Genomic DNA, 20,828 nt, shown 5'->3' with positions numbered 1-20,828 from the left:
ACTGGCTCATACACATAAAGCACTTAGAACAGTTCCTGGCACACAGTCATTGCTTCATCAGTTAGTCTCTCCACTTACAGTTAAGTTGGTAGCCTAGCAGACCGGTGATATCTCATGCACACAAAGCTTCCCAGGCAGTAGCTGTGAAAGTACGTGCCCTTGTAGGAGATGAACTGAACAAAGCCTAAATTTCCCTTTGTATGAATAGACAAAATGACTGATGCAAGCCCAGGCCTGGAGGCTACGTGCACAACCACCATGCAAAGGAACTGGAAAGAGTTGTTTCACTGCAGTACCAGAACAGACTGCTTTGATTAAGAGAAAAAAGAAAAGAGAATAAAGAAGACAGGCCCCCAAACAAAACCACCCACCAAAGCCACAAACAAGACTTGGCAAGAGAAAGGAGCTGAAAAGGCTTTCCTAAATCTCCAGTCTGCATCCACCTCTTTTCTTTTTCTTTCTTTCTTTTTCTTTTTTTCCTAGAGACAGAGTCTTGCTTCGTTGCCCAGGCTGGAGTGCAGTGGTGCGATCACAGCTCACTGCCTCGAACTCTCAGGCTCAAGCAATTATCTCTCCTCAGCCTCCTGAATAGCTGGGACAACAGGCATACACCACCACAAGTGCAGTTTTCTTACATGGAAATATTGCAAAATGGTGAAGTCTGGGCTTTTAGTGTACTCATCATCTGAGTAATGTACATTATACCCAATAGGCAATATTTCATCCTTTATCCCCTTCCATCTTCCCACCTTTTGGAGCTTCCAATGCCTATTATTCCACTCTCTATGTCCACACATACCCACTGTGTACCTCCCACTTATAACTGAGAACATGCAGTTTTTGGCTTTCTGTTTCTGCCTCATTTCACTTAGGATAATGGCCTCCAGGTTCATCCATGCTGCTGCCAAAGGCATGATTTCATTCTTTTTATGGCTGAGTACTATTCCATGGTGTATATGTACCACACTTTAATCATCATCTGTTGACAGACACTTAGCTTGATGACTTTGCTAAAGGACAGCTTTATTTCTCATAAGGGTTGAAGCCTGCAGAGAGGCCATTCTGACAGGCTGGGAAATGTAGCCTACCGCCAGAAGCTAGAAGCAGGCACTTCCTCCTCACTCTGAGTTTTTGAAAGACTAAGGGAAAGAGAATAGAGAAAGGATATTTCCATCTACCAGGGGAAAAGATGTGCAGTAACAAACCATTTTGGGAGACAGCCTTCTCACAGATTTAGAAAAGTATATTTAAATTTTGATGAACCTTTTCAAGTATTAAAGTTTGAGTTACAAGCACAAGAGAGGATAAAACAAATCCAAGCAGAGATTCAAATTGTCATATAAGAATTTGTAGGCTGGGTGAGGTGGTTCATGCCTGTAATCCAGCACTTTGGGAGGCCCAGGTGGGCAGATTATTTGGGCCCAGGAGTTCAGAGACTAGTCCAGGCAACGTGGTAAAATCCCATATCTACAAAAAAATAAAAAATAATTAGCCAGGCATGGTGGTACATACCTGTAGTCCCAGGTACTTGGGAGGCTAAGGTGGGAGAATCACCTGTCTGGGAGGTGAAGGCTGCAGTGAGCCATGATTGCACCACTGCACTCCAACCTGGGCAACAGTGTGCAACCCTGTCTCAAAAAAGAAAAAAAAAGGAAAAGAAAAAAGCAAGCAGGCAAGCAAAAACAAACCAACAAATGAACTAGGATCTGCTCCCATGTTGCCCCACCTTGCTCCTAAAGGTTGGATGTGGTTTCTTTTATCAAGGAGCAGGTTTACAACCAGCCTTGGAAGCCTGGAAGGTATTGAGATGTTTCTCTGACCCAGTAACCCCAATTCCTAGAAAGGACAGGGATCAGCAGTCACTACACTCTTCTTCCACCCAGCCCTGTCCAGAGCTGACCTCAGGTTACCTCACTGTCAGCAGCACCCCCTTCCCCAAGGACCCTGCCCCCAAAACCACACCTGGAAGCTTGAGACACCACCAGGTCGGTGTGCAGATGGCCGCTATGGATTCCTGGTGAGCATGGCTTATGAGAAAAAAAGGCAGCCTCATATTGGAAGCCTGTGTTTCCTGAATGCCCCTGGACAGTGATGAGGAGGGGTGGGCAGGCTGCCATTGCCCCATCCTCTGTCTCCTCCCAGCCCTCCAGTGACAGCTCAGACAATGGTGCCCTGCATGTCTGGGTTTACTGCATGTGTTGAGTGTGGGAAGAGAGCTGCTTTTTTCAGATCTTGTCACTATCTTTCCTTGTCACTGTTCCAACACGACTTCTGGGGCTTCTAGGGTCACTGCTGCCTTATGGGGTCTTTTCATTTTCTTTTTGTAATGGCCAGCATTAATATTTATGTTGTGCCTCCAGTATGTCCAGAACACACAGAGTGTCCAGGAAACACAAGAGCTAGCCTCACTGAAGGTGTATTTAAAGGGGCCACATTTCTAAGAAATCACTGATTGCTGCTATTTCATTAAAAATGCTCTCAAGAAAATAGAATCATCCAGTGAAGAGCACAAATCAAGAATCAAATATTTTGAGAGCTCTAGTTCTTTTCTTTTGGTCCCCAGTGGAATAACCTGCATGTCAGTGAGCTATTAAAAGGATTTGGCTCCATTTGGTATTCCTGGAAATGCAATTATTGCCCAGTTGCCTGTGAAACATTTGAGGACCCATGAAAAAGATGGCCTTGCAGATTTCACAGGACTTTTGCTGCGAAAGAGACTCCTCAGCAACATTTTGCTTGATGTCCCTACATTTAAAATTAAGTCACCCAGGCCAGACACGGTGGATCACACCTGAAATCCCATTACTTTGGGAGGTCAAGACAGGCAGATCACCTGAGGTCAGGAGTTTGAGACCGGCCTGGCCAACGTGGCAAAACCCTGTCTCTACTAAAAATACAAAAATTAGCCAAGCGTGGTGGCAGGTGTCTGTAATCCCAGCTACTTGGGAGGCTGAGGCAGAAGAATCACTTGAACCTGGGAGGTGGAAGTTGCAGTGAGCCGAGATCTCGTCACTGCTCTCCAGCCTGGGCGACAGAGTGAGTGAGACTCCATCTCAAAAAAAAAAAATTAAATCACCCAATGTGGCAACTAGGAATATCTTGGAAAACTATATGGATTTGAAAGTATCTTGAAAAGCACAAATGCTCTTTGTGGTGCATGATTCTGAGATCAGGTTACAGCTTCAAAGTTCAGTTGAAACTCTATTTTATTCTCCTGCAAAGAGTGAGAGAGGTCATATGGAGGAAAAAACCCATCCTTGGAAGGTCTCTGGTGGGATATACTTAGCTACTTACCATATCAAAGAACACACATTGAAAAGTGCCAGACCAGGTTTAGAGTGAGGCTTTGAGGGTACTACAGATTTAAATGTCTTCCTCCCACACACTAAGGAATAGATCTCATTTTTCAAGTTGGTAACGTTTGTGAAGTCAGACACTGACCCTTTGTCTCCCATGGTTTCTAGAGTCAATAGTTTGAGGAATTTCACAGAAGTTCTATTTGCATAACAGTTGCAAAATGTGAAGTGTACCATTCTCTCAGTTCCAACTTGTTAAGTACAGTACTTGAAGGCACAGGTGGACAGTGGGCAAATACACCTGGTAGTTAAAGACCTACATATCAGGAAATGCTCCCTTAAAAAGCTGAGCAGGACTGGAGGTGTGATAAGGGATCTTGTTCCCAGCAGGTGCCTTGAGGTGAGACTATGCATATCTAAACAATTCCCAGGGCCACTCTAGGGAGTGCAATTCCAGTTGAGTTTTCTGATTCATATTCCATCTTTTATGGGGGTGGGTCCCTTGAACATATCGGAGTGATAAAACAGCATGCTAATAAGTGTGGGAGGTGGTGTGAGTGTCCCTTGTTTGAAAATTTAAGTAGATATAAAAATTCTCAAATGCAAGGGATTATGAATGTAAACCACATTGGTGTTCCGTTACTCTAGTTAGGGAGGCTTTGGGTGCACCAAGGTCACCAGGCTCCCTGCTCCTTACGTGCCTTCAGGGGCCTGTCCACCATTTTTCCTGATTCCATTGTGTTAGATCTTTGGCTGCTGGACCTCAGTTTTCCCAGGGTTTTTCATAAAATGGGCCTGGTGAAGAAATGACTCCAGTCTTGTCAAATCTTAGGAAGAAGGAATTGATGCTGGATCTTCTAAATGAACACACTTCTTTGTGTGTGTGGATATGGTTCTCAGTACCCACCCACTGCTCCAGATGTGCTCCCAGCTCCAGACCTTGCCTTGCAGGCTCACACTTTTGTAATGTATGGAAATTATAAATGTTCTCTGCTTGGAATCCTCTGGAGCATCATCTAGAAACTTCCATCGGGATGGATGCGGTGTTCCATCTGGGAGGGAAAAGGAACGACCCCATGCCAAGCACTATGGAGGGCAGTCTACATGTTCCAGCTTTCCATTCTCATCATAGCCCGATAAGGCAGACAATATCGTTCCCATTTTCAGGTAAGGAAAACAAGAACTGGAGAGGGTGAGTGACTTGCCCAAGGTCACTAGCAGTCAACCAGCAGACCTGGGACTCAAGTTCAGCTCTGTTTGACCTATGTTCTGGTCTTGACACATCTACGGGATATTATATTTTTCATACAATTTACTATGAAAATTTTAGATAAACACAAATTTTAGATAAATGAGTTTTAGATTTATTTATTTATTAAATAATAAAATTATTATAATTTTAGATAAAGACAAATTTTAGATAAAGACAAATTGTGTAATTTTCTTACACAAAGAAATTACACAAATTTCTTCTTGTGTAAAGTAACCAACTTGAATGTATCATTACCTCCTGTGAAAATAAAAAGTGTACTTTCTTTTTGAGACAAGGTCTTGCCCAGGTTGGAGTGCACTGGCACAATCATAGCTCACTGCAGCTTCTACCTCCCAGGCTCAAGTGATCCTACTGCCTCAGCCTCCTGAGTAGCTGAGACCACAGGTGTGTACCACCATGACTGGCTAATTTTTTATTTTTATTTCTTACAGACAAGGTCTCACTATGTTGCCCAGGCTGGTCTTGAACTTTTGGCCTCAAGCAATCCTTCCACCTTGGCCTCTCAAAGTGCTGACATTACAGGTGTGTACCGCTGCACCCGGCCAGATGTGAACTTTTCAAATCACACACAAGACCCACCTATTATTCCTGGATGAGCCTTCAACATGGATAAGCATGATCAGCAAGGAGCTCAAGGGTGATTTCAAACCACGTTTAACTTACGGCTCATGAGTTCCTCCGGGGAGATTTCCGTCAGATCTAAAGTCATAGATAGAAGCTAGAATGGACTTTGAAGATCACGCCTCAGGACAGATAGAAAACTGTGACTCTGAAGGACTCCCTTTTCCAGAGCCACCTGCTGGCCAGTCCCGGATGGAGACCAGAATGCTGATGTCCAGCTCGCCCTTCTTTCCACTGCACTGCATTCTCTTAGCATTTCCTTTCTCCAATGTCACCAGTAAATCAGAGAGACATTTGGTAAACTTAGACGGTATTTAGGACTGTCGTTGGATGCTGGCACCAGTCATGATAAAATAATTAATATTCGTTGAGTATTTCCTGTGCACTGAGTGCTGTATAAGGAACTTTGACGCATGACCACATTTAAACCTCACAATCATCCAGTGAAACAGATTGTCATCCCCATTATTTTGCTGAAGGAATTCAGACTTAGGGAGATTCAGTAACTTGCCCAATAACACACAAGTAAAACAACGAAAGTGAGGCTCGACTCCAGGTTTGTCTGAATCAAAGCTCTTGCTCTTAAACCCATGTTTTTAAACCCGTGTTCTTTGGCTTCTGCCTCTGTGTGTCGTCCATCCCCCATCAGTCACTGCACCGCATAGGCCTACCAGTGTGGCTGGCTGTTCCTGGGATTTAGCGAATTTTACAGATAAGGGAACTGGGGCACAGAGAGGTTAGGGAACTTGCACAGAGTTACACAGTGAGTAAGTGACCTGAAGTGTGAATCATGAGGAAGGTGTGATATTGTGATTTATAATAAGAAATATATATTTGGTCTTGTCTCTGCTTCCTGGCACATAGTTCTTAAAATCCTTGCAATTGGCTGGGCATGGGGGCATGCACCTGTAATCCTAGCACTTTGGTAGGCTGAGGCGGGAGGGTCTGGAGGATCGCTTGAGCCCAAGGGGTTAAGGCTGCAGTGAGCCGTGATCATGCCACTGCACTCCAGCCTGGGTGACAGAGCAAGACCCTGTCTCAAATTTAAAAAAGAAAGAAAGAAAAACCCTTGGAATGTACAAAGTGATAAAGAGCCTTTTTGTATGCTAATGAGATGATTGACGACTGAGGGCTCCCGGATTGCCTCTGGAGGGGGCTGGTTGCCAGGGGAACCAAGCAAGTGATTAGAGAGTTGGAACTTTCAGCCCCTTTATCCCTACTCCACCCATATACACCCCCTGACCCTGTTTCCAGGGAGCAAAGAGGGGCAGCAGGTTGACTCAATCACTGACGGCCAATGGTTTGATCAATCATGCCTTTGTAATGAGGCCTCCATAAAAACCCGAAGGAGCGGTTCTGGAGGGCTTCTGGATAGCCGAACACGTGGAGACGCTGGGAGAGTGGCGCCCGGAGAGGGCATGAAAGCTCCAAGACCCTCCCTAGCCATCTCTTCACCTGGCTGTATGTATTCATTCATCTGTATCCTTTGTAATACCCTTTATAACAAACTGGTAAATGGAATTAAGTGTCTCCCTGAGTTCCGTGAGCCATGCTAACAAAAGAGTGACCCCAAGAAGTCAATCTCCAACTTATAGCACAAAGTTAGACAAAGTTACACAGCTTGTAATCTACCTGAGAAAGGATCGTGAGAACTTCTCATGGATAGCCAGCTGGTCAGAAGCACAAGTGACAACCTTCAGCCTGCAACAGGCCTCTGAGGTCGGGCAGCCTGGTAGGACTGAGCCCTTAAACCTCAGGGTCTGCACTCACTGCAGTTAGTGTCAGAATTGAGTTAAACTGTGGGACACCTAGTTAGGTGGGAAGGTGAGAATGCATTGACCTGACCAAATGGGATTTGTGAGGCCTGCGGTGGGCCTGGAGGGTGAATGATGCACACCTGTCCTTTCCCTTTGGAGCCTCCACCCCACCTGAGAGAGTCAAAAGTTCACTGGCAGAGTCAGAAGTTCCATTCCTTGTCAGGACCTCCTCGTGGGGCGACTCATCCCTCTCCAGGACTCTAGGACTGCTCCAGGAGACCTTGGCCTCACTTAGAGACTGCCTGTTTTCATACAATGGGTTCAAGCATTCATGTTGCTTGGCATCAAATTCATTTGAAAAATACCCTTTGTATTCTGACTTAATACCTCCAGGATCCGCAAACAGCACGGTGGCTTTAAACAAGGTGTACCTAGATAATAGATACAAGTTGTGGGAATTTGGATAGGTGGGGAGACTTTCAAAGCACTAAATGTATTAAAGTCCCATGGTTCACCTCTAGCTTTATCTAAAAATTAAACTTCACCTTTTCATTTTATCAGGCTCCTGTCGATAACAAACACAAACCGCAAGTTCACTGACTCCACACCACAGGGCTCACCAGAAACTTACCTGATCAAAGCTGCCGTAGGTGATTCTTTTCTTCAGCAGGAGGAGGAGGAGGAGGACTTTCTAAAGCAATTCCCAGGACTCGAGCTGTTGTAGCCCCCTCCCCACCTTGCAGGTCGTAATGACAGCACAACCCTTTCCTTGCCCTTTGCGCACTCCGTGAGCTACGACAGGTGCCTCACTGAGCACCGAATGGGCCAGCCAAGAGATAAAGCAGGCACCAAAGACCGGTGCCTGAGTGGTTTTCCACCCTCACCCATTCACACCCCGGAAACCAGCAAGCACCCCGAGGTGTGGCTGGCTGAGCCCACGTCAGAGGTGTGGCTGGCTGAGCCCACGTCAGGCTTCACCCCCGACTCACATGGCGTCCCCAGGCTCTGCTGACTTCTCACTTGGGTAGTCAAGGACAAACGCTCTATTCACCTGGGGCTATTCCTTCATTCCACAGCCCCACGGCAGAGGGACATAGTACCCTTTGAGCACTTTTATGGGGCAGTAAAACTTTACAGTCTCCTGTCTGCTCTAAACTGTTCCCACATTTCTGAATAGACCTATTTATAACATGCAAGACTACTACAGTTTGCCCTTTGAAAATACTAGCAGATATTAGGTCCTTTCAAACGGGGTCGACTGAGTTACATCGGCTAGCAGCTGGCTTACAGAAACCCCGGAGAGGCACAGCTAAGCTCCTGACTGTGACTAGCTATGTTAGGAAATAAAACAGCATTTGAGTCTCACAACATCACTGGAACATTCTTGTTGCTTTGGTGTCAAATCCAGCTGTGTCTCTCCCGCGATTTTTTGCTTCCTTACTCTCTTCCTGCCTGGATTGACAGAGCTCACTGTGAGCTTTGTCAGCAAATCCCAGTCTTTTCCTTCCATCTTCAGCAGGCAAAAAATTAAAACCAGGAAAAAGTAGCACCTCAATCACAACTTGTTTCTCCCAGCCCCAGATTAACCAGCTGGCCCAGAAAAAGAATTATCACACATTAAGAAGCGTCCTTACCTGCGTTCCATAACGGCCACTCCTGTGCATCCAAGACCAGAGCCAGCCTCCTCCAATCTGGGGACTCAGCTCCCCGCAGCCCGCAGACAATTGGGCCCATTATAGTCATCAAGCTGCCGAGTTAAAGGGTGGCCCTTACTAAAATATAAACAGCTAGTCAGCACAAGCCAAAGGGGCGGGGCTGCAGTATCAGGGGACAATGAGAGCCAATGATCAGCCTCTTTGGGCTCTGTTTGCTTAAGATATTGTGTTTCATTCCGAAGTAGGGGAGACGGGAGTGAGAAACACTGAAGAGTAAGGGCTGAGTTCTCATCTTTACAGCCCCCAGTAGGAAAAGCGTCCAAGTTGAAAAGTTTAAATCACTGCACACAGAAGACCAATTTCAGGAAAGTGTTTGTAGACTGCACACATAATAATATGTATTTTTAAAGCCACAGACATTTATGTTGCATTAGCTATCTGTTATCTTCCGGCGTTAATAAATGTGGTATTCATGAGGTCAACGGGAGTTTTTCAACCAAAGAACAAAGGCCAAGAAAGTTAGTTTGATGACATGCTTATTTTATTGAATATACTATCTGATCAGGAACACTCACCTCATCTACAGAGCAAACGCTTGTTTGATTGGCACATCTTTATTTTTTATATTTATTTATTTATTGAGATGGAGTCTCGCTCTGTTGCCCAGGCTGGAGTACAGTGGCACAATCTCGGCTTACTGCAACTGCAGCCTCCTGGGTTCAAGTGATTCTCCTGCCTCAGCCTCCTGAATAGCTGGAATTACAGGAATGCACCACCACGCCTGGTGAATTTTTGTATTTTTTAGTAGAGACGGGGTTTCGCCATGTTGGCCAGGTTGGTCTTGAACTCCTGGCCTCAAGTGATCCGCCCGCCTTGGCCTCCCAAAGTGCTGGGATTACAGGAGTGTGCCACTGCACCTGGCCTACTATTTTTTTTTTTTTTTTTGAGACAGAGTCTTGCTGTGTTGACCAGGCTGGAGTGCAGTGGTGTGATCTCGGCTCACTGCAAGATTGGTACATCTTTAGAACCCAGAGATATGGACTTGTTGTATGCCCAAGTCAGCAAAATGGCTCACATTTGATGTGTCTATGTTCTTCTTCGTGTGTGTGTGTATGTGTGTGTGTGTGTGTAGAGATGGGGGTCTCACTATATCACCCAAGGTGGAGTGCAGTGGCTATTCCCAGGCACAATAATTGTGCACTGTAGCCTCAAGCTCAGGGAATCCTCCTGCCTCAGCCTCCCTAGTAGCTGGGATTACAGGCTTGCACCTGTAATCATGCCAGACCATGAGCATTTAATTTGATCAAACATATCAGAAGTTCAGTATATTTGGAAGAAGGCAGGAGAGCCGTGGCTTCTTTCTGTCCCCCAAACTTAACTAAATTCCACTCTCTCTTTTTTTTTTTTTTTGAGATGGAGGCTCGCTCTGTCGCCAGGCTTGAGTGCAGTGGCACAATCTCGGCTCACTGCAACCTCCACCTCCCAGGTTCAAGTGATTCTTGTGCCTTGGTCTCCTGAGTAGCTGAGACTACAGATTCGCACCACCACGCCAAGCTAATTTTTGTATTTTTAGTAGAGACGAGGTTTCACCCTGTTGGCCAGGCTGGTCTCGATCTCTTGACCTTGTGATCTGCCCGCCTCAGCCTCCCAAAGTGCTGGGATTACAGGCGTGAGCCACCATGCCTGGCCTTAAATTCCACTTTTAAAGCTACTACACCAGCTTAACATTCCAATACCCTTTGATAATAACCAAGAACCAGAAAGTAAACTGTAGGGCTTTTATTCCTTATATAATTTTTTTTTTTTATTTGCGATGGAGTCTCACTCTGTCACCTAGGTTGGAGTGCAATGGCGTGATCTCGGCTCACTGCAAGCTCTGCGTCCCGGGTTCATGCCATTCTCCTGCCTCAGGCTCCCGAGTAGCTGGGATTACAGGCGCATGCCGCCATGCCCGGCTAATTTTTTTTTTTTTTTTTTAGTAGAGCTGGGTTTCAGCCAGGATGGTCTCGATCTCCTGATCTTGTGATCCACCCACCTTGGCCTCCCAAAGTGCTGGGATTACAGACGTGAGCCACCGCACCTGGCCTCCTTATATAATTTCTAAATAATACACTGACGTAAAAATAAAGTTAAGAGCTGTTTGGTTGATTGTGTGGCATTGCATAAATTATAGGCATACAAACTGTGAAAAGTACAGTCATTACATTTGGAATAGTTTCATCATTTATAAAGTGATATAGTAGTTATCAAAATGAACACAGTAGTTGTCAAAATGAATTATCAGAGAACAATGTTGAAATGTATTTATTTTCCACAAACTTTTTCTCAAGCCCTTCTGATGTGATTATAAAAATAATAATCCCCAAATGCCATCCTTTCTAATCTATGTTAGTTTGAAAATGTTTATGATTCTGCCACTGGTGTTTAATTTGTATTAAAGTAAAATTCCTCCAGAACCTTTTCTAAGTGATATATGAGGCTCCTTCTGGCCCTTGTATCCTTCTAATTATTTCAAAAGAGCTGTTACATCCATACTTTCACAGTTTTGACTTTAAGGTACAGGTTACCTTCTTGAAAGAATCTAGTTTTCTCCTAAGGTGTGTGAACCCAGAAAATCTAAGGCAGCTCTCAATTAACCTAGAAAGTTTATTTTTCCAAGGTTGAGGACACACCCATGACACAGCCTTCACAAGTGTTAGGATCCTGTCATTTTAAAAAGCTTCAGGACACCACGAGCAGCCAAAGGAAAAAATCGATAAATTGGACTTCATTAAAATTTTAAATTTTTTTCTTTCTTTTTTTCTTTCTTTAGAGACAAAGTCCTACTCTGTCACCCAGGCTGGAGTGCAGTGGCCAGATCATAGCTTCATAGCTCACTGCAGCTTTTACCTCCCATCCTCAAGCTATCTTCCTGCTTGGGCCTCCCAAAGTGCTCAGAAACCACAGCACAAAGCCAAAATTAAGACCCTTTGTGCTTCAAAGGACATTATCAAGAAAGTGAAAAGACAACCTATAGAATGGGAGAAAGTATTTGCAAATAATAGATCTGATAAAGTTCTAGTATCCAGGATATAGTTTTAAAACTCCTGCAATTCAACAATAAAAAGACAAACAACCCAACCTAAAGATGGGCAAAGGTCTTAAATAGATATTTCTCCAAGAATAATACATAAATGTCCAACAAACACATGAAAAGATGCTCAACATTAGTCATTAGGGAAGTGGAAATCAAAAACACAATGAGGCTGGGCACGGTGGTTCACGCCTGTAATCCCAGCACTTTGGGAGGCCGAGCTGGGTGGATCATCTGAGGTCAGAAGTTCGAGGCCAGCCTGGCCAACATGGCAAAATTCTGTCTGTACTAAAAATACAAAAATTAGCCAGGTGTGGTGGTGCATGCCTGTAATCCCAGCTACTCGGTAGGTTGAGGAAGGAGAATTGCTTGAACCCAGGAGGTGGATGTTGCAGTGAGCTGACATCATGCCACTGCACTCCAGCCTGGGCAACAGAGCAAGATTATGTCTCAGAAAAAAAAAAAAAAAACAACCAAATGAGTCCAGGCATGGTGGCTCATACCTGTAATCCCAGGAATTTGGGAGGCTAAGGCAGGAGGATCACTTGAGCCCAGGAGTTAGAGATTAGCCTGGGGAACATGATGACACCTGGTCTCTATTAAAAAATAATAACAATAATAAGAAAAAGAAAAAGAAAAAAAACACAATGAGGGGCCACTTTACACCTACTAGGATAGCCATATATATATATATATATATATTTTTTTTTTTTTTTTCTTAATAAAAAGGAAGAAAACAAGTGTTGAGGAGGATGTGGAGAAACGAGAACTCCTTGTACATTGCTGGTGTAATGTAAAATGGTTCAGCTGCTGTGGGAAACAGCTCTACAGTTCTTCAAAAAGCTAAACATAGAATTACCATATGAGCAAGCAATTCTACTTCTGGATAGATACCCAAAACAATTGAAAACGGGGGCTCAAACAAATACATGTACATCCCATATTCATAGCAGCACTATCCACAATAGCTAAAGGATGGAAACAGCCCAAATGTCCATCAAAAGATGAATGGATAAACACATTGTGGTATATATATACAATGGAATATTTTTCAGCCATAAAAAGAAATGAAGTTCTACGGCAAAGATGAATCCCTAAAACATTATGCTAAGTGAAAGAAACCAGACACAAAAGGTTGCATATTGTATGATTATGGGCAACATAGGGAGACTCCCTTTTCTAAAACAATTTTAAAAATTAGCTGGCCGGCTGAGCACAGTGGCTCACGCCTGTAATCCCAGCACTTTGGGAGGCCGATCATTTGAGGTAAGGAGTTCGAGACCAGCCTGGCCAACATGGAGAAACCCATCTTTACTAAAAATTCAAAAATTAGGTGGGCATGGTGGCGGTGCCTATAATCCCAGCTACTCAGGAGGCTGAGGCAAGAGAATCGCTTGAACCCAGGAGGCGGAGGTTACAGTGAGCCAAGATCATACCACTGCACTCCAGCCTGGGTGACAGAGTGAGACTCCATCTCAGAAAACAAACAAACAAAAAAAATTAGCTGGCCATGGTGGTGCCCGCCTGTAGTCCCAGCTACTCCAGAGGCTGAGGCGGGAGGATCACTTGAGAACAGGAATTTAAGGCTTCAATGAGCTATGATGTTACCACTACACTTCAGCCTGGGCAACAGAGCAAGACCCTGCCTCTAAAAAAAATGATAAAAATAAAAAATAAATAAATAAAAAGAGGATTTATTACATGAATTCATCCATTATATTTATGCATCACTCAGCATCTATTAAGCTCCAGGCACCGTGAGGCAAGTTGGTGCCAGTAGACCTGCTTGCACCCTTTCTATGGAAGGTAAGGAAGAATGCTGTTTTCCAATGCAAATGAAAATAATAATAATAATAACTGACTAAGATTTATTAAGAAGCATTTTAAATGTCAAAAAGTGTAAGTGTGGAACAGGCACAGGCTGACAGCAAGTCAGAAAGCCACTCTGCAAGCAAACAGATTCGTTATAGTATTAATGGATATCATTCCTACCCTCTGTAAACTCTGAGTATATAATGACCTGCAGATTATGTTTGACATTCTCAGTGAGTTTCCTACTTCTTTCAGCATATATTTCATTAAAATCAATCAAGAAAAGAGATATTCACAAGTTTTTATCTGGGAAGGACCATATTGAACTCAGTTCATTTTAACATAGGTAAACCCCTTGGAAGGTTGAAACAGGAAATGAACTGACAACGAGGAGGAAGAGGAGACTTTGAAAACATGGAAAGAACACTTTGCCAGAAATTTCATCAAGAAAACACAACTCTGTAGAGCTGAAACTGTTTCATATATCCCCGGGGCCTATTTCTTTCCTGATCATCATATCACTTAGCATTGGCCTGTTGCTGTTATTAAAAATAATAAACAAAATGATTACAGAGGCAGATGTGTGTTCTTTTAAAAGATGGAGAGATGACATCACTGCTTTCTAAATTTCGAACCATTAGATTATGCAGTTCAGAAAATTGCTACATGCCCTTTGAGAATGCTCATCATCTAATTAAAATTTTACCCTTGCTCCAAAACAGCTACCTCTTAGTCACCCAACTCTTGGCAACCTGAAGCCTCAATTACCCATAAGCAGAGCTTCACCAAACCCTTCTAAAGAGCCGAAGCCCAATTAACTGACTTAGCTCAATATCCAGTACTGCACTCATTATCAAGTCCCTGATTTGCCAACATACAAAACACTTTACCAGGGGAAAACATTAAATTGCTTACTGATTTTTAAAAAAATGATATACACATAAAACTATATTCTCATGTCAAGAGACCATATAAATATGATGAATGGAACTGGGTGAAGTCACAACAGAGGCCCTTTGGATAATACATAGATGAATGCTGTACTAGTCTGTTTTTACGCTGCTGATAGAGACATACCCGAGACTGGGAAGAAAAGGAAGTTTAATTTGACTTACAGTTCCACATGGCTGGGGAGGTCTCGTAATCATGGTGGAGGGCGAAAGGCATGTCTTACATGGTGGCAGCAAGAGAGAATGAAGGGGAAGCAAAAGCAGAAACCCCTGATAAACCCATCAGATCTCATGAGACTTATTCACTATCATGAGAATAGCATGGTAAAGACCAACCCCCATGATTCAATTACCTCCCCCTGGGTCCCTCCCACAACATGAGGGAATTCTGGGAGATACAATTCAAGTTGAAATTTGGGTGGGGTCACAGCCAAACCATATCAAATGCTCAGACCCCCTAAGTCTCAGATGATTCTGGAAATCACAAATCTCTAGGCTTAAATTATGTGTTTTAGAATCCTTCAATTTCTTTTTTAAAATAATAAAAAGAATACTGTCTTAGTCTATTTGGGCTGTTATAACAAAATACCATAAGCTGGGTGGCTTATAAACAACCGGAATTTATGTCTTAACAGTTCTGGAGGCTGGAAGTCCAAGATTAAAGTGCTGGCAGATTCCACATTGGTGAGGCCCTGTTGTCTCACTAACAGACAGCTGTCTTTTTGCCGCCCTCACAGGGTAGAAGGGGCAAAAGAGCTCTCGGGTCTCTCATTTATTTATTTATTTTTTTTGAGACAGAATTTCGCTCTTGTTGCCCAAGCTGGAGTACAGTTGTGCGATCTCGGCTCACTAGAACCTCTGCCTCCTGGGTTCAAGCAATTCTCCTGCCTCAGCCTCCTGAGTATCTGGGATTACAGGTGCCCGTCACCATGCCTGGCTAACTTTTTGTATTTTTAGTAGAGATGGGGTTTCTCCATGTTGGCCAGGCTGGTCTCAAACTCCTGACCTCAGGTAATCTACCCATCTCAGCCTCCCATAGTGCTGGGGTTACAGGCATGAGCCACTCGGTCTCTTTTATAAGAGCACTGATCCCATTAATGAGGGTTCTACACTCATGACCTAATCACCTCCCAAAGGCCCCACCTCCTAAGACCATTACCTTGGAGACTGGGATTTCAGTGATGGATTTAGGGAGGACACAAACATTGAGTCCATAGCAGATGCACAGGCAGCATGGCTTGATAAAGAGGGGAGCCAGAGACTTAGCCTTCAGTGACATTGAAGGGCTTTGTAAATAGAAGGAATGAAAGCTGCAATCTTTCTTAGCTTTGATGAGGCTTTTGATTTTGTTTTGCTTAGCTGTTCCTCAGTGCATTGCAAATTATGGATAAAAAATACTCTTAGGTTAGCTCACAACCCATTAAAGAGGTGAAAAGTTCTAAACTCATTCCATTAAACTTACTATGTGGAAGCTCCATATTTATTATTCTACATAATTTCTTCATATTTCTTTGAGAAAGAAAGTGGTGGCAAGGCCTAAAGTCAGTTTCATACGTAGTCAGGCAGTGAAGAAGATGCTGCTAACCACACATCAACACAGTGTGGACTTCTGTCTTTCCAAACATGTCAATGGGGTTTTTATAAGCCTCCTACAGTTTTTTGCTCGGTCTCCGCATGACCAATGGCCCACACAAGCAAAAGGACGCCTAAAGTTAGGCTGAAGCTGTGGAATGAAGAACAGTAAATTGGCTTCGATGGTGGACCAAGCAATGGCCTGGGAGCCCTTTGCTCATCTCCAACCCATGGAGGTAAACCATAACTAATTTTAACACCACTAAGGTTTTCCATTTGTTGGGAGAGATCATAAGGGGATTTGCTGAAAACCTAGTTCAGAATTAATCCCAGGACCCATACAAAGACTTTCTCACACCGTCGCCCAAGATCCAAGACTGATGCAACATTTCATCAATAACCCTGATGGAAGAAAATGTACCATTAATTTTGAAGAAGCTACCAGCAGAGCCACCCCTTGGAAAGTGTGAGCAGTACCTAGTAATAATGGTAATGACATGAATACAGCATTTGTTATGTGCTGGGTACTGTTCTAAAGCATTTACATGTATGGACTCATTTAATCCTCATAACCAACCCCAGGCATAGGAACTCACACTTGTTCTGCAGACAAGGAAATGGAAACTTTGTTTACTTTTTTTTTTTAATTTTTTTAAGAGACAGGGTCTTGCCCTGTCCCACAGGCTGGAGTACAGTGGTGTGATCATAGCTCACTGCAGCCTTGACCTCCTGGGCTCAAGCAATCCTCCCGCCTCAACTTCCTGAGTACCTGGAACTACAGGCATGCACCACTGCATCAGCTTGTGTGGGGGTGTGTGTGTGGTAGGAATGGGATCTTGCCATGTTGCCCAAGCTGGTCGCAAACTCCTGGGCTCAAGCCATCCTTCTGCTCAGCCTCCCAAAGTGCTGGGATTACAGGTGTGAGCCACCCCGCCCGGCCAATGTTCATTAAATTCTCAAAGTTTCAGTTTTCTGGTCAGGCGCAGTGGCTCACGCCTGTAATCCCAGCACTTTAAGAGGCTGAGACAGGCGTATCACTTGAGGCCAGGTGTTCAAGACTAGCCTGGCCTACATGGCAAACCTCCGTCTTTACTAAAAATACAAAAATTAGCCAGGCATAGTGGTGCACACCTGTAATCCCAGCTACTTGGGAGATTGAGGCATCAGAATTGCTTGAATCTTGGAGGCGGAGGTTGCAGTGAGCTGAAATTGCGCCACTGCACTCCAGCCTGGGTGACAAAGCAAGACTCCATCTCAAAAAAAAAAAAAAAAAAAAAAAAGAAGTTAATGAACATGTTCAGCTAGGTAGAAATGGTCAAATACTAAGAGAATAAAATTCTAACAGGATTAGTTCAGAGAATGAAGAACAAACAGCAGAAACAAAATATAGTGGTAGAACTAAGGACAGTAGCAACAAAAATACCTAGTGGCCCTGTACTGATTTCCTGAGCTGCCATAACATATTACTATGAGCTTAAAACAACATAAATGCAGGGTTCCTGCTGGAGGCTCTGAAGGAGAATCTGCCTCTCTCCTAGCTTTGGTGGCTGCCAGCAATTCTTTCTTTTTTTTTTCTTTTTCTTTTTCTTTTTTTCTTTTGAGACTGGGTCTCACTTTGTCTCCCAGGCTGGAGTGTAGTGGTGCGATCTCAGCTCACTGCAACCTCAACCTCCTATGCTCAGATGATCCTCCCACATCAGCCTCCTGAATAGCTGGGACCACCACAGGCACATGCCACCACACCCAGCTAATAATTGTATTTTTTGTCGAGATGGGGTTTTGCCAGTTTTCCCAGGCTGCTCTCCTGGGCTCAAGCGATCCACCTGCCTCAGCCTCCCAAAGTGCTGGGATTACAGGCCTCAGCCACCACGCCTAGCTGCCAGCAATTCTTAGTGTTCCTTGGCTTGCAGCTGCATCACTCGTGTCTCTGTCTGTCTTCACATGCCTTCCCTCTATGGTGTCTCTCTGTCCTTTTCTATCTCTCATGAGGACAATCACCATTGGATTTAAGGCCCACCCTAATCCAGGATGATTTTTATCTTGACATCCTTACCTTAATTACAATGGCAAAGACCCTTATTCTAAATAAGGTCACATTTTGAGGTTCTACGTAGACATATCTTCTGGGGACCAGAATTCAATCCACTTAGAAGCCCCAAGAAGTTGCTCCAGGGCTGGAGAGGTTTCCTCACACAGGCAAGGGAGACAGAAATAAGTGTAATCAGTCCCTAAAGGGAAAATAAGCTAAGCAGGAGTTTTTAACCACCACCCCTCATCTCCAACCTAAGAAAAAAACCTAGAAGAAAAGAAATTATTTATCAAATCTTAGGAGAAGATGAGAGTTCCCAACTTAAAAACCTTGGGAAAACAGTGTAAATTTGGATGCATTTTGACACTAGTGAACACCTGTGAAACCATTACCATAATGAAGATAGGAATATATTCATCACCCCAAAAACTTCCTTGGACCCCTTTGTAATCCCTCCCTTCCAGTCCTTCCTGCATCCCCCAGCTCCATCCCCAAGCATCCACTGACCTGTTTTCTGTCACTATCAATTGGTTTGCATTGCCTAAAATTTTATGTAAACAGAATCATACAGATTATACTTTTTGTTTGGTTTCTTTCATTCCACTTAATCATTTTGAGGTTGATCCATGTTGTTGCATCAACCAAAATGATTAAGTGGAATGAAAATGATTTCATTTTGATTAAGTGGAATAAAAGAAACCAAAATGTTGTTCATTCTTTTTATTTCTAAGCAGTGTTTCTTTATATGCACATACCACAATTGGTTTATCCACTCACTTCTTAAAGAAGTTTTAATCAATGAATATATTTGATAATCTAAGATTAGGGGAGAGATGAGAGAATATGAATGCAAATTTCTGAGAATCTGTGTTTCCTCTCTCTTTCCTTCTTCACTCTTTCCCCACCTCACTCTTAAATTACATATACTTAGGCTCGTGCCCACACTTGCTTCCCCAACCCTTGTTTTGCGTAAGCCACTGGCTGGATGCTGGCTCATGAATTCCAGGCCGTAGTGAAGGGTCCCTGAGGGCCACCAGTAGAAGCCTCATTCAGTTCATCCAGACTTCTCAGTCAGTCTCTCCTAGTGCCTGTGCTTCTCTCTGTATATCCTGGGGGCCCCACATCTCTGTTCTCACTTGCACATCCTTCTCTCCATTTCTTTTGCCACTTCTGAGTCTCCCAGTTCGTCTCTCCCACACTTGGATTTGATTCACTGCCTCCTCTGCAGCATCTGTGCTCAATTCACCTTGCCCAGAAAGCTCTCTGTGGCTGGCCTCAGCCCAAATCTGTCCAACTTTGTGTTTCTGCCAACTATATTTCAGTTATTTAATTAATAAAGGCAGCATGGTAGTGTTTGAGAGCAGACTCAGAATAGGCCACACACCCACTGTGATTCATGACTGCGCCTATGTTTCCTTATCCACAAAATGGGGAAGATAATAGTCCTACCCCACATGATTGTTGTGAGGATTAAATGAGATACAGTCGTCAATCATTTAGAACAGTGTTTAGTATATAGCAAGCATTATATACATTCTCCATAAAATAAATAAATAAAAATGTTCAAGTGCTCTTCCTCACCACAAAGAATTCTACTTGCATTCATAGATTTCTTCATTTAAAGATTATTCATGGGCCAGGTGCAGTGGCTCACACCTGTAATCCCAGTACTTTGGGAGGCCAAGGCGGGCGGATCACAAGGTCAGGAGATCCAGACCATCCTGGCTAACACAGTGAAACCCCGTCTCTACTAAAAATACAAAAAATTAGCCGGGCGTGGTGGTGGGCACCTGTAGTCCCAGCTACTCGGGAGGCTGAGGCAGGAGAATGTCACGAACCTGGGAGGCGGAGCTTGCAGGGAGCCGACATCACGCCACTTCATTCCAGCCTGGGCGACAGAGTGAGACTCTGTCTCAAAAAAAAGATTATTCACTAAGGGCCCCTCTGTGGTAGGCATGCTCCTAAGAGATGGGGGATAAAGCAGTGAACAAAACATACAGAAGTTACATTCTACTAGGGTAGACAGACAATTACAGATAGACAACTAAAACTATAGACCATGTCCGGTAAGTGCTGCCAGGAAAAATAAAACAGCTTTAAAAGAGGATTGGGAATGACTGATGGTGGACTTGGGTGGGCTGGTCTGAACCAGAAAGCCACAGCTTTAAATAGGATGGTCAAGGAAGGCCTCACTGAGAAACACTTTCTGTGAGAAGATCTGGATGGGCTCATCAAGTGTGCCATGGGCTGTCTGGGGAAACAGCATCCTTGGTAGTGTTTGGAACAGTGGGTGCAAAGGCCCGGGGACTCCTGGATCTAGTGCTTAGTGGCTGTTTCAGATCTGCTGACTGTGATGGGCACAATATATTGAACTGTCATTAATTCCATTTGTTCTACTTGCTGTTAGAATCTCTTAACTTTCTTCTTTTTTTTTTTTTTTTTTTTTTTTTTGAGATAGGGTCTCACTCTGTCACCCTGGCTGGGGTGAATGGCATGATCATGGCTCACCGTAAGCTTGACCTTCCAGGCTCAGGTGGTCCTCTCACCTCAGCCTCCTAAGTAACTGGGACTACTGGTGCCCACCACTACACCCAGCTAATTTTTGTATTTTTTGTAGAGATGGGGTTTTGCCATGTTTCCCAGGCTGATCTCAAACTCCTGAGCTCAAGTGATCCACCTGCCTTGGCCTCCCAAAGCATTGGGATTACAGGTGTGAGCCACCACTCCCAGCCTAGATTCTCTTAATCTTGATGTACATTTTCTCCCCCACTGTTTAGAGATTGATGCTTT

At 43.9% G+C, this 20,828-nt stretch overlaps 1 protein-coding gene across 10 annotated transcripts in view; it reads right to left on the bottom strand.

Annotated features, from left to right (window-relative positions):
* TRIM2 (tripartite motif containing 2) overlaps window positions 1-20,828 on the bottom strand; it is a 181,877-nt gene that overhangs the window by 121,216 nt on the left and 39,833 nt on the right. For 2 of the 10 annotated variants that reach the window (XM_009240382.3, XM_054554581.1), the window contains exon 1: window positions 8,582-8,735. The exons of 5 other annotated variants lie outside the window; for them this stretch is intronic. In XM_009240382.3, coding sequence (XP_009238657.2) covers window positions 8,582-8,611 — 30 coding nt within the window. In that variant the 5' untranslated portion in view covers window positions 8,612-8,735. Of the gene's footprint in view, window positions 1-78; window positions 1,130-7,578; window positions 8,552-8,581; window positions 8,736-20,828 lie in introns of those variants that run through there. 3 more of the 10 variants (XM_054554593.2, XM_054554590.2, XM_054554591.2) reach the window with 3 other exon arrangements.

The sequence above is a fragment of the Pongo abelii genome, chromosome 3 (assembly GCF_028885655.2).
Source record: "Pongo abelii isolate AG06213 chromosome 3, NHGRI_mPonAbe1-v2.0_pri, whole genome shotgun sequence".
NCBI classification, from domain to species: Eukaryota; Metazoa; Chordata; class Mammalia; order Primates; family Hominidae; genus Pongo; species Pongo abelii.
Note: the sequence above shows the minus strand (reverse complement) of the source record. Positions and strands in the feature narration are given on the sequence as shown.